The following is a 14,774-nucleotide window of genomic DNA, read 5'->3' on the forward strand; positions in this document are numbered from 1 at the left end:
CTCGAGTACCATTTACTCTTCTAGCCATGGAACTGCTGTCACATTCTCTGTTCAGCAGCATGAGATAGGACATTGTCATTTGATATGAAAAAAAAGTTTGAAGTTTTTGACAACTTACTGATTGAAAACTCAAAGATTACAATTATTGACATATGGCACATTTAGCTTATATTTAGGATGGAAAATAAATATTAAAGATTTGCATAAGAAAAGTAACGTTTGTGTTTTGAGAAAGAGGGGATAATGTAGAATAAATGAAAAATATTTTAAAAATGATCTGCACATTCCCTCATGCTGTTATGGTACTCTGAAAATGAAATCCAAAATGATTTTTTTTAGCTTTGGGTGATCTCCTGTTCAAAACCTGATACAGTTACTTTTCTGTTTATAGCTTTTTGAGAAAGCCTACTGTATACTGTCATCTGAATAAGGAAAAAAAAATCTAAACTCTGTGTTGGTTACAAATATGCGTTTCTGAGGCCTAAGCCAAAAACTCATACATTTTGGTCAGTTACAAGGGGCTGGTTTAACCATACAGGGTCATCTGGACCAAATGTTTAATTTCATCACATACTATACCAATTAATGTACCAGCGTGCAAAATCTGAACCTGCTCGGTGGGTTGTTCTTGAGCTATAGACTTGTGAAATTTAATGAAAAAATTAGGCCAAATAAAATCAACACCACCCAAACCCTCCCTTTAGTAAACGTATCTTGGAAAATATTGCTCTTACATCAAAAAAGAAATTACAGGGTGTCTCCTGACTAACATGGGTACACTTGGTAATTTTTCCAGAATTTCCTAAGTCTAAAGTGAAAGGGCAATTGGCTGATTTGACATGGAATGACCCCTTTGTGACATTGTTTGTTTCATGCTTCAAAAAAGGTGTGCCCATTTGGTACAAGATTAATGAAATTTGCTAGAAATACTGGATCATACAGATGTTTACTAATTCTTCTTTTTTTGAAATTCAAATGTATTAATTTTATATAGACTTCACTACCCCGAGGGCCATAAAACCACAAAAAAGAAAGTTTTGAAGTTTAAATACCAAGTGCAATAAAGGCTTTTCAGAAGTACATAAACAATAGCAGGGAAGGGAGAGGCTACTGAGTACATAGTTTAGGAAATGTGATAGTTGATATGAGGTAGCAGATGCTATGGAGTTCCATAAATAAAGTACAAATCTCCCTTTAACAAGACGTTATCAGCATGAGCAATAATAGATGGTGGTCCTCCAGCATTGTGCACTACTGTTAAAGACAGGAAATATCAGGGACCCAACTAGAATGGGTTTATTAGGTCAGAGCCTGTAGTAACGGCTCAGGCATCAGGGCAGATATACCGATTTTAATTTGAACTGCAGAAATATTAAGGTGAATATGGAAGCAAGCCACCCTCTCAAAAGCCAGGGAGAGATCACTCCCGACTATAAGGCTGAGGCTGATTTTGAATGGAAGCATACAACATTTCTGTAAAACAAGATGGCCTAACCAGTACACAGTGAATAATAAAATTAAATGTCATTTAGAGTATATTGACTAAACTATTGCTTCTAAGCAGTGTGGCCCATTTTTACTGCATCTGTATCACAGCCTTAGGTTTCATCACCTAAACAGGGGTTCTTCTCTGAATAGTCCAGTTTCTTCTCCTAATCCAAAGATATGCATTGTCAGATTGATTAACTGTAAATTTTCTTAATAGCAGTAAATGCCAGTATGTTTATGTGTATATTTGAGCAGAAACCCTATATAATAATATTTATATATGTGTGTGTGTGTGTGTGTGTGTGTGTGTGTGTGTGTCCTGTGATGACTGATGTCATGTACAGGGCTGGTTCCTAGTCCCTTCAACCCTGTATGTACCTTCTAAAAGTTATTATTTTTTTTTTAATACTTTATTAATTTTATTGCAATCCATACAGAGCAATCAAGTTTTTACAAAAAGAAAAATTAAGTTAAAAACAGATCGATCCCCACCCCATACCCTCTAAAGGTTCTGATGAAGATCACTACTAACTATAAACCACATGCTGAAATTGAGAGAAAGTAGGCAGCATGTTTCTCACAAACTCCTGAACTATTACTACAGACTCTGACCTAATGCACCCACCGATATTTCTTGTCTGAGTGACCATAGTTCGAAAACCTGCACCATTTGTCAAAAGGCCTTGTTTTCAACAATGGTATAGGGTCTCATATTTTTACAGATAAAAACTGCTATAGATTGTTATTTTTCTGGGCATGAGGCAAATTAAAAGGAAGCTTGGAGCTACCCGATGTCTCCAGTGTAGATTTTTTAGGCTTTACTTGTTTGGATGTCGATGGAGATTAGGTTTATGGGTGACGTCAGGATAAATGATTTCACAAATTTGTTGTGTTACAACAATATTTAACTTCTAAGCTGCATAGCTTCCAAATGGCTTGGCATTTATCCAGTTGTTTTTAACAGACGTACCGTTTGAATCCGTAGAAAGTCTACATATTTGATTTAAGTGTCAAATGCGCAAATTTTAGTTGAGGACGGCACACCATTTTATGCAGTGCTACCTGCAGTAGGACCCTTCTCATTCTATGCGAGGTAATAAAAGTGCTTTTTCTGTAGTAAACCTTAACTGGTGCATTCGCGACATCTACTGGATCGGATTCCAAAAACAAAGATAAGCAAAAAATATACATATAGTAACTGAGCAGGATAGAGAGTCACAAGATCAATCTTTATCTTCATTTAAATGAAAAATATCAATTAATCCGAAAATCAATATTTTTTACATTTTTTTAAATTAATTTTATTGTAATCATTCCATACAAATCTATCAATTTTTACAAATAAAAATAAAAAAATCGATATTTTTACCCAGGCCTAGTGTCCATGTCAATTCAAAGTCTCCCTCTGCTCACATGGTGTCCAAGGTAATGGCTCCCTCTCACTCCTCACCTCTTTGAGCAGATCTATACCAGGATTGAACTTTGCCCCTAGACTGATGGATTCTTGTGAAAGAGAGTATCTACATAGATGCAGCAAATCTCCCTTTCTCTGTCTCTGATCTGGTCCACCAAGGTTACAATGTTTTTAGTTCTGGTACACTTTTTTCATGTGCTATCATTTTTATAACAATTTTAAAAACTGTCAGAAATAATGGAGAAAAATACAGTATATGAGGAGTAAAGATAAATTTTAGCAATTATTATTAACAAAATAATCAAATTTAACTTTTCATTATAGTGTTCATTAATATTAATCAGCAATGTTCAGCAACGTTAGTCAATCTAAAAAAAAATAAATGCAGGAACATGGTGAACCTAGAAGAAGACCAACTTACTTAATACTCACTTAATTCTGATCATTCTCATGGAGAAGACTATTTTTGGTCAAAAATTATAAATTTCATATAAAAGTATGCACTGGGACATATTGTTTACAAAAGAAAAAAACCACAGCAAGTGTATAAGAAAATCAATAGGACAAAGGCTTACCCTTCGGTCTGTTATCTGCTTCTGTTTTCACACCATCATGTGCTGCAGGGACTGAGGACAATTTCTTTGCTGCTGATTGCTAAAAGGAAAAAAAAAAAACATAAAAATACACCAAAATGAGCCTCTCTTTACGTAGTAGAGAATGTCTCAATAATAATGCAAATGACTGAAATAAGCATGCCAAGTAAAGATTATGGATGTTTAGCTGATGGGCATTACCTGAACAAATGGTTTTCAGCTTTAGTCATGGATAACTCCTATGGCTGTACCAATTCCTTCTTTAAAGTGGAATACTAACTTGTAACAAAACTGCATGTAGCAGTCAAATCTGTACACATTAAAATATGATACTCTATACATATCTGTATTGGTATAAGGTCTGCATCTATGCGGTCATGTTTCATTTTCTTTTTGAATTAAAATGAAGGTAAATGACAGGAGCCCAGAGGACAGTGACCTGTGATGCAACTCTAGTGAATGGGGATATACTGGAAGGGATATTTAAATTGGAGGCAAATGTACAAGTGAGTAGTCAATAGAAGAAAGGGGTGAGTCATAACAATCTTACCCTATGGAGTGATGATCAATGTTTCCCGGATACTATAACCATTAACAAGGTTAACAAGGTTGAACTTCATTAAGGTCAGCTTCACAACATTTTGAAGGCTCTATTCATTAGTGACTGTTGTGCCAGGTTAATAATTTGTTGGTGAGTTTAATGTTTCTGTTTCTTCTGTGATTACCTCCATGGCCTTCAAACTTTAACTCTCCAATCAGATGAATAGATTTAACTCAGTCTCTTTAATGATGACTGGGCACTTGTCATTATTCATGCTTATGATGTTCCGTAAATCTAATAGATTTCACTGAATGCTATTGTTATAGATATGCAGTAGTATACCTTTTCTGGGGCAGAGGATGGTAACTGGTGCCAGGACTACATAAAACAAAGTCAGCTCCTTAACTTTATCTTAGTAACTAGGTGTTGGGTTATCATTACAAGCTTATTAACACAAGTTGTTACTTCTTTCTACCATAATTGTGTGATAGGAACCTAACATGCATTAGTGGGTTTTCTATACCCCGTTGGGCCAAGATTCCATTAAACTCTTTTATTAGGCATAGTAAATCACACTTTTCTTTGAACTGAAGATCTGCAAACTGAAATCTACATTTCAACTCCCAAGGCAAAACAAAACTGAAATCCTTAAGATACTAAGTATAGTTTCCTTGTAGAGAACTGGTAAAAATAGACCTTACAGTAATTATGAACAGATGAAATACTGGGAAATTTAAGTAGCCTTCCCCATCTGATAAGAGCAGCTGTAATCAAAATAGTGTAGTACCTCCCTAGTATTCCATCATCTTGCTCACCAAACAAAAGAAGTGGAATCTGAAGAGTAACCAAAACGTACCTTTACAAGCACTGATGGACACAACTTGTGCCAGTTATCTAATAACTTGGACTTGCACTTTCCCATGAATTCATCAGAAAGTGTCTCCAACTTTGTTTACAACTCTTTCGTTTCACCAGTTTTATGCTCGCTGCCCTGCTGCCAACAATAGGTTCTCCTTCAGACTTTCTAAGGGCTATAATATAGCCTTTCGGTTGACCACTTTTTAGCTCCAAAGGGGAAGACTGTTGCCATGACTTGGAGTATATAACCACTTGTAACAGATTCTACCATTCATCATAACTACAGCAGTTGTTGGCTCAACTAGACTAAAGATTGACTCAACATACTAACTACTAGACCAGCAATCTTGTAATAGATTTTCAAAAGCTGTCAGTATTTCCAAAGATATTTAGTTTTCTGAATAGGAAGAATTCATAAGAATGTGCCCTTTTAAAAGTGAAAGCTAACTTTAGAAGTTCAGATATTACATTATCTGTTTTGTTTACTGTCTTTTTAATTTATATACGTAGGAATATATTTTTTTGCTATTAGTCTTGTCTTACTAATGAATTGTAACATCAGGTTTGTTTTGATTCTCTTTGAAAGAAAAAATTACCATTCTGTCAAAGTCAAGTAGCTCCCCAAATGAGAAACAGAAGTAGCTAGAAAAAATGTTAAAAAATAAATAATTAAGAGCACCTCTCTCATATGCTAAAGACAGAGACAAAAAAGAGCTCTAGAAATGTAAGTCAGCAGAATTATAAAGTGAGGCAGTGTGTTCCATTGCGAAGGGATATAAAAAGTATATATTCTGTAATAAAGTGCCTTACTGACACAAGTAAATCAGTACTCAGGATGTGTATTTATACTGGTAATGAAAAAGAGTCCCCATAATCCCCCGAGGAAGCTGTTAAGTCCAGGGAAAGTTCGATTTGACCATGGCATAATATTGGTATGTGATGGTGGTCCAACACTGAAGAGGGGTGAGACTGGAGTAGCCCTTCACTCTTCATCTTACTGCCAAGGCTCAATCGTGTGAACTCCAGAAAGGTCCAAAAGAATTACAAAAACAAAGTGAAAGCAACTGAATAATCCCTATCTGTTGTACCCAAGGTACCAAGCATCTTGAAAGGTAAGATGTCTGTTGCTCAATTGATAATGTGAGAGATGATGTCATTAAATATATATAAAACTAATTATAAAATAACTAAATACTAACATAGTATTTTGTAGCATATAAAAGGTTTATATATGTAATCAAAGAATTGAGTGTTTCACATTGCACAGCAAATCCTAATAAACAATCTTGGTAAAGATACGTAAAACAATCAGTAATTTTTTTTGTCAACTTTACAATTTCGATTCATTTCACAATACACAATGATTTGCTGTGTGAGACACTGAAGCAGTTTATCCAAACTGAACTATTGTTCTGATTACAGTTTATGACACTATAATGTCAGTAATGAATTACTTAAAGGACTTTGCAGAGTTAGTTTACCTTTAAAGTTAATTTCCTAGGTGCAAGAAAGAATAGATGGCTCACCTCAAAATGGCAGAGTGGACTACTGCATATGTTGGAAACAGACAAACTGTTTCATTTGACAAACATTGTGTTATAGTGCAAGCTTTAAAATGCTGCAAAAATACTAAGTTTGGATGGAATATGTGACTATAAGGGACTTAATGGTGACAGTGGTTAGAGCTATAACCTCTTTGCTCCTGGGTGGTGTGTGTGTGGATCAGTGTCTGCTCAGATTTGTTTTTTTTCCATGGTATTTGAATTTTTCTTCTAGTCTTACGTGTTGACTGGAAACACTAAACTGGCCTGGCAAGAGCGTGTATGCATATGCTCTAAGACGGATTATATCCCATCTTCTGTTGACTCCTATCTTACACCCAATGCTACCAGAATGGGCCCCAGTCCACTCAGCACAAGACTGGATATAAACTGATACAGTAATGGATAGATTAGACCATATGCTCCTTATGAATGGCAGTGAAAACATAAAACAGGTTTTCCATTTGCATATGTGTTTTTAAAATGCTAACAAGATTAATTTGCTTGTGTACAGCATGTATGGTATATACAATAAGAAGCCCATGACCCTGCTTAGCACCAGTTAACAGAGATGGCTTACACAGGAAACTCCCCACCTCACTTGAGCAGAAAACTTAGCAGACAGACTTGCCAGACAGGATACTCGGATTCATGAATAAATACCACCAGTGCCATTCCTTACTGAACTGAACTGAATGTGCCAAAATGGCACTTCTGACATTCCAGCTCCACAGTGCTAAGTTGAAGAACCCTAATCAACTAGCTACCTGATAAACAAATTATCTACATTTAAATTAATGAATTAAAACCCACCTCCATAAAAGTGTCATGCTCACCAAACAAAAGAAGTGGAATCTGAAGAGTAACCAAAACGTACCTTTACAAGCACTGATGGACACAACTTGTGCCAGTTATCTAATAACTTGGACTTGCACTTTCCCATGAATTCATCAGAAAGTGTCTCCAACTTTGTTTACAACTCTTTCGTTTCACCAGTTTTATGCTCGCTGCCCTGCTGCCAACAATAGGTTCTCCTGCAGACTTTCTAAGGGCTATAATATAGCCTTTCGGTTGACCACTTTTCAGCTCCAAAGGGGAAGACTGTTGCCATGACTTGGAGTATATAACCACTTCTAACAGATTCTACCATTCATCATAACTACAGCAGTTGTTGGCTCAACTAGACTAAAGATTGACTCAACATACTAACTACTAGACCAGCAATCTTGTAATAGATTTTCAAAAGCTGTCAGTATTTCCAAAGATATTTAGTTTTCTGAATAGGAAGAATTCATAAGAATGTGCCCTTTTAAAAGTGAAAGCTAACTTTAGAAGTTCAGATATTACATTATCTGTTTTGTTTACTGTCTTTTTAATTTATATACGAAGGAATATATTTTTTTGCTATTAGTCTTGTCTTACTAATGAATTGTAACATCAGGTTTGTTTTGATTCTCTTTGAAAGAAAAAATTACCATTCTGTCAAAGTCAAGTAGCTCCCCAAATGAGAAACAGAAGTAGCTAGAAAAAATGTTAAAAAATAAATAATTAAGAGCACCTCTCTCATATGCTAAAGACAGAGACAAAAAAGAGCTCTAGAAATGTAAGTCAGCAGAATTATAAAGTGAGGCAGTGTGTTCCATTGCGAAGGGATATAAAAAGTATATATTCTGTAATAAAGTGCCTTACTGACACAAGTAAATCAGTACTCAGGATGTGTATTTATACTGGTAATGAAAAAGAGTCCCCATAATCCCCCGAGGAAGCTGTTAAGTCCAGGGAAAGAGGGCCCATCTTCAAGAAATTTGGTACGTGGGTTCCCAACACTAACTGAATCCTACTTACGCATATATACGTCCATAGCCTGCAGCTCAGTCACCATGTGAGGCGGCACTGGGTCCTCCATCCCAACGCCTCCCACGTTGTTGGCTGCCTGCCTATATAAGGCCGTCCGTTGCTCCAGTCTCTACATTCCCTTCCTTGCTTCGCCACGGGATTCACGTCTCCCTGCTGATAACTGCAGCCTTTTTATTTAATCCACATCTTCTCCGCTGTTTTATTGTTCATTTATTACAATTATAGTTATTGTGAAGGTATTTTACACTTACTTTACATTGTTCAGGTACCCATTTCCTTTATCATTCCAACTGTTCCCCCATTAACATGTCTATCGAGGTGATCACCATCGATCAAAGAACTGTCACTTACCGAGTGGTTTCCATGCCCGGAGATGGCACCTACCTTTTCCATTCTCTTTGTTACATATTGCACGGCCATATCAGGCTGACTCTTGATATCCGGAGGAACATTGTGTCTTATGTATTGAATGACTGGGACAGGTTCAAGGTGTGGACCGATGACAGTACAGGAGTTTATTATACTACACAGGAGCACTAGAAGAGTGAAATGCTTAAGCCCTTCACCTATGCATCTGCATGTGAGTTGATGGCTGCCGCTGAATTGTTCAGTTGTCGCTTTCAAGTGTACAGAAATGGCCAAATATTTTACACCTTTCGACAACTGCCAATGCCTCTTAAACATCTTAGATTGACAGGTGACGATTTCAGTAGTGGACACTTTGATGTTTATGAATGTTTAAACTCTCAAAAGCTGGATGTGAAGTTATCGATGAAACCGATTGTATGCTTACAACGCTTGATAGATACCGAATGTCACTTCAACACAAGTTCTACAAATACTGTCGTAATTGAAACAAACCATGAAACTCAAACCGATTATGACAGCAGCAATCCAAGCTGTGAGATTTGAAACAAGATTACTGCTCACATGGCCAACTGTACGTTGCATGCTCAAGAATAAGCTCAGCACAGCTTGGTCATATTACAACTGGAGGGCGAACTCACAATGTGGTATACAAAGAGATCCTTAACAAATAATTATTGGTATATTTTCCCTCAGTTTAAAAGGTTTAATTTTCTTCTTAATAAACATTTTAAGGCAGTATCAGCGTAAGCTGGTATTTTGCTAGTCTAATATTTAAAGCAGAGTCGACGTGTGTATGTATGTTTGTTTGTCTGCCATACAAAACTGCACCAGGCATCCGATCTGCACCAAACTGGAGACACATATATATATATATATATATATATATATATATATATATATATATATATATATATATATATATATATATATATATATATATATATATATATATACACACACATATATATACACACATATATATATATATATACACACACTATATATACACACACATACATATATATATACTAATAAAAGGCTAAGCCCTCACTCACTCACTGACTCATCACTAATTCTCCAACTTCCCGTGTAGGTAGAAGGCTGAAATTTGGCAGGCTTATTCCTTACAGCTTACTTACAAAAGTTGGGCAGGTTTCATTTCGAAATTCTACGCATAAGGGTCATAACTGGAAGCTATTTTTCCCAATATAATGTAATGGAGTCTTGAGTTGGAGATGGCCGTGGGCGGAGTTTCGTGTGACATCATCACGCTCCTACGTAAATACGTAGATAACAAGGAAGAACTCCAAACAGCGATCAGCACAAAACGCCATTTCACAATTGAGAAGGCAGAAAAACATTATTAAGCAAATGATGCATACAAGCATATTCATAAGTACAGCTACTGCAGAAACAAAGCACGCGTGAACCGTAAGTTTATATTAAGTTCATAGACAGGCTGCCACTAGCGCTTGTAATTTAGTGCCTGCCCATATAAGGCCGTCCCATCAGCGGCAATCCAATACAAACACTGCCGTAAATGTTCACGGGTGAAGGACTGGCGCTTATGGAGAGGGAAGATGAGATGGTCAGGGTGGTGTTTGGCACAAACTCATTGAAACTCGAAGGAGAAACTTTTAAGTGCCGGTCTTAGCTGACATTACACGCAGATGGCACCAGTACAGCTGGGAACCTTCGATGCAAGAACACCAAGCGGCTCACGGAACTGACGCAATGCGCAGACAAAAGCAACAGTTCCAAAAGTGCTGAACAAAACCGACTACACAATTGAGAAGGCAGCAAAAAATATGAAGGCCTTATACATACAATCATATTCATAGGTGCAGCTACTCGGAAACAAAGCACACGGTGGAAAAAGTGAATGTCCCAAAGGAAGACAGTGTATAAAAAAAAAAAAAAAACACCCTGTGCATGCAGTTTGTCACATCACAGAAAAAAAGGAAGACGAGCTGTTTATTGATGCAGTAAGGAACTAATCGATGAATGAAACCTCTTATCTTTACAACGATTGACAAACACGGAATGTAACTTGAACACATCCTACAAATACGAAGCCTGATTGAAAGAAATAATGATAATCAAATCCTTGATGACAGCAACATTCAATAACACTCACTAAACAATTACTGTATATTGACAATCATGTTACGTTATTTTTAAAATGTTCCCTTTTCTTTTCATAACTTCTACTTCATCAGGTCAGGGTATATATATATAATGTATATATATACCCCATCTACAATACATATTTTAGCATAGACAAGCCACACGCTGTGGCTAATTGTAGAGTCTTCGCCTCTAACGACTTCGAGGTTGATTCGAGGGTGTACTGACTATGTACGCCCGCTTTCCCGATTCATTTACCTTCAAAATCTCCTTGGTTTGGGACGTATGAAAAATATTAGGTTACAGAATCATGTTACGTTATTTTTAAAATTTTTCCTTCCTTAGCACAAGCACAGCTGAGAAGCTTCATGCATGTATCCATAAAGCGTTAAAAAATAACGCATTTAATCACACTTTCAATTCCAAGCAACGGAACTTTTGTCAATGCATGATTTCCTGGTACATTCATTACACTGATGCACACATCACAGCTACAAAAATGTTAGAGTCGAATAAAGCGCCCTACACTGATCATTTCGACTACCGAAACCTTGATAAAAGCATGGTTTTGTGCACACTGAAAAGCAAGCAAAATTAGATGCATTACAGAAAGCGGACTTTGTGGCTCTTACTGGGGATCATTGGACTTTCCCTGACCGTTAGTAATTCTAAATACATCTAATTACAAAATGTTCAATGATCACACTGTTTTAGCCTAATGTACAAAATAATTTTGGCTAATGTTACTCAGAGTTTAAAGAGTAAGCTGGTCAAATTACCTTTATGTTTCTGACTTATTTTTAAGAAGAAAAAATGCACTTTATGTTGAAATTTTGTTTTTATTATTTAAAGACAATACTATTCTGAAAATGTAATTAAAGTACTTAAACTACCACTTTATTTTTAAGTTTTGCCCAATTTTAACCAGGGGTGATATTTTTGTTTCTGTTTATGACTTTATATATTCAACTTTTGACTTTATATATTCAGAAACCAGTTTAACATTATATATACGGCTGACTTTATATATTCAAGTTTTGACTTTATATATTCGGGAATGACTTTATATATTCAAGTTTTGACTTTATATATTCGGGAATGACTTTATATATTAAAGTTTTTATTTTATATATTCTGACGCACGACTTTATATATTCAGAAAATCAATGTATTTGCCTGTTTGGCACCCTATAGTATATGTGTGTATATATGTGTATATATGTACACATGTATGTATGTATATATGTACACATGTATGTATGTATATATATATATATATATATATATATGCCAGCAACACTCATGACAATGACAAAACAATTACGTTGTCAATCATGTTACGCTAATTATTAAAATGTTTCCTTTTCTTTTTACTTCTCCACTGCCAAGTGCTTGGGTATTTTGCTATATATATATATATATATATATATATATATATATAGATAAATATATACTGTATATATCTGATATGACAACAACACTCATATCAATGACAAAACAATTACATTAACACTCATGTTACGTTATTTTTAAAAATTTTCCTTTTCTTTTTCATAATTTCTTTAACACACTACTACTCCGCTGCGAAGTGCGGGTATTCTGCTAGTCTATACTATTAAAAGGCAAAGCCCTCACTGACTGACTGACTGACTCACTCACTCATCACTAATTCTCAAACTTCCCGTGTAGAAAGAAGGCTGACATTTGGCAGGCTTATTCCTTACAGCTTACTTACAAAAGTTAAGCAGGTTTCATTTCGAAATTCTACACTTAATGTTCATAATGGTTGACAACTTTCGCCATGTTGAACTTTCTTATTTATGGCCCCATCTTCACGAAATTTGATAGGCGGCTTCCCTGCGCTAACCGAAACCGATGTGCGTATTTATTTCGATGGTATGACGCCACTGTCGGCCGCCATATTGAACTTTCCAACATCACTAATTTTCCAACTTCCCGTGTAGGTAGAAGGCTGACCCCATCTTCACGAAATTTGGTAGGCGGCTTCCTGCACTAACCAAAACCGATGTGCATTTTATTTCGTGGTATGACGCCACTGTCGGCGCCATATTGAACTTTCCAACGTCACTAATTCTCCAACTTCCCGTGTAGGAAGAAGGCTGAAATTTGGCAGGCTCATTCCTTACAGCTTAACAAAAGTTAAGAAGGTTTCATTTCGAAATTCTACGCGTAACGGTCATAATGGTTGACAACGTTCGCCATGTTTAACTTTCTTATTTATGGCCCCATCTTCACAAAATTTGATAGGTGGCTTCCCTGCGCTAACCAAAACCGATGTACGTACTTATTTCAGTGGTATGATGCCACTGTCGGCCGCCATATTGAAATTTCCAATGTCACTAATTCTCCAACTTCCCGTGTAGGTAGAAGGCTGAAATTTGGCAGGCTCATTCCTTACAGGTTACTTACAAAAATTAAGCAGGATTCATTTCGAAGTTCTATGCGTAAGTCATAACGGTCAACAACGTCCACCATGTTTAACTTTCTTATTCATGGCCCCATCTTCATGAGATTTGGTAGGCGGCTTCCCTGCGCTAACCGAAACCAATGTACGTATTTATTTCGGTGGTATGATGCCACTGTCAGCTGCCATATTGAACTTTTCAACGGTCTTTGTTACTTATGGGCCCATCTTCAAGAAATCTGGTACGTGGGTTCCCAACACTAACTGAATCCTACTTACGTACATATATATGTCCATAGCCTCCAGCTCAGTCACTGTGTGAGGCGGCATTGGGTCCTCCATCCCAACGCCTCCCACGTTGTTGGCTGCCTGCCTATATAAGGCCGTCCGTTAAGCTCCAGTCTCTACATTCCCTTCCTTGCTTCGCCACGGGATTCATGTCTTCCTGCTGATAACTGCAGCCTTTTTATTTAATCCACGTCTTCTCCGCTGTTTTATTGTTCATTTATTACAATTATAGTTATTGTGTAGGTATTTTAGACTTACTTTACATTGTTCAGGTACCCATTTCCTTTATCATTCCAACTGTACCCCCATTAACATGTCTATCGAGGTGATCACCATCGATCAAAGAACTGTCACTTACCGAGTGGTTTCCATGCCCGGAGATGGCACCTACCTTTTCCATTCTCTTTGTTACATATTGCACGGCCATATCAGGCTGACTCTTGATATCCGGAGGAACATTGTGTCTTATGTATTGAATGACTGGGACAGGTTCAAGGTGTGGACTGATGATGGTACAGGAGATAATTATACTACACAGGAGCACTAGAAGAGTGAAATGCTTAAGCCCTTCACCTATGCATCTGCATGTGAGTTGATGGCTGCCGCTGAATTGTCCAGTTGTCGCTTTCAAGTGTACAGAAATGGCCAAATATTTTACACCTTTCGACAACTGCCAATGCCTCTTAAACATCTTAGATTGACAAGTGACGATTTCAGTAGTGGACACTTTGATGTTTATGAATGTTTAAACTCTCAAAAGCTGGATGTGAAGTTATCGATGAAACCGGTTGTATGCTTACAACGCTTGATAGATGCCGAATGTCACTTCAACACAAGTTCTACAAATACTGTCGTAATTGAAACAAACCATGAAACTCAAACCGATTATGACAGCAGCAATCCAAGCTGTAAGATTTGAAACAAGATTACTGCTCACATGGCCAACTGTACGTTGCATGCTCAAGAATAAGCTCAGTGCACAGCTTGGTCATATTACAACCGGAGGGCCGTACTCACAATGTGGTATACAAAGAGATCCTTAACAAATAATTATTGGTATATTTTCCCTCAGTTTAAAAAGGTTTAATTTTCTTCTTAATAAACATTTTAAGGCAGTACTTCGCCGTTGCGAAGCGCGGGTATTTTGCTAGTCTAATATTTAAAGCAGAGTCGACGTGTGTATGTATGTTTGTTTGTCTGCCATACAAATCTGCACCAGGCATCCGATCTGCACCAAACTGGAGATGTGGCTCCTTTGTGACCATGAGAAAGT

General features: G+C 36.8%; 1 protein-coding gene across 1 annotated transcript in view; it reads right to left on the reverse strand.

Annotated features, from left to right (window-relative positions):
• The window catches only part of sh3kbp1 (SH3-domain kinase binding protein 1), a 338,963-nt gene that overhangs the window by 103,339 nt on the left and 220,850 nt on the right, over positions 1-14,774 (reverse strand). Inside the window, 1 exon segment of the mRNA XM_039745542.1 lies at positions 3,478-3,556. Coding sequence (XP_039601476.1) covers positions 3,478-3,556 — 79 coding nt within the window.

This window comes from Polypterus senegalus, chromosome 2, assembly GCF_016835505.1.
Source record: "Polypterus senegalus isolate Bchr_013 chromosome 2, ASM1683550v1, whole genome shotgun sequence".
Taxonomy (NCBI): domain Eukaryota; kingdom Metazoa; phylum Chordata; class Cladistia; order Polypteriformes; family Polypteridae; genus Polypterus; species Polypterus senegalus.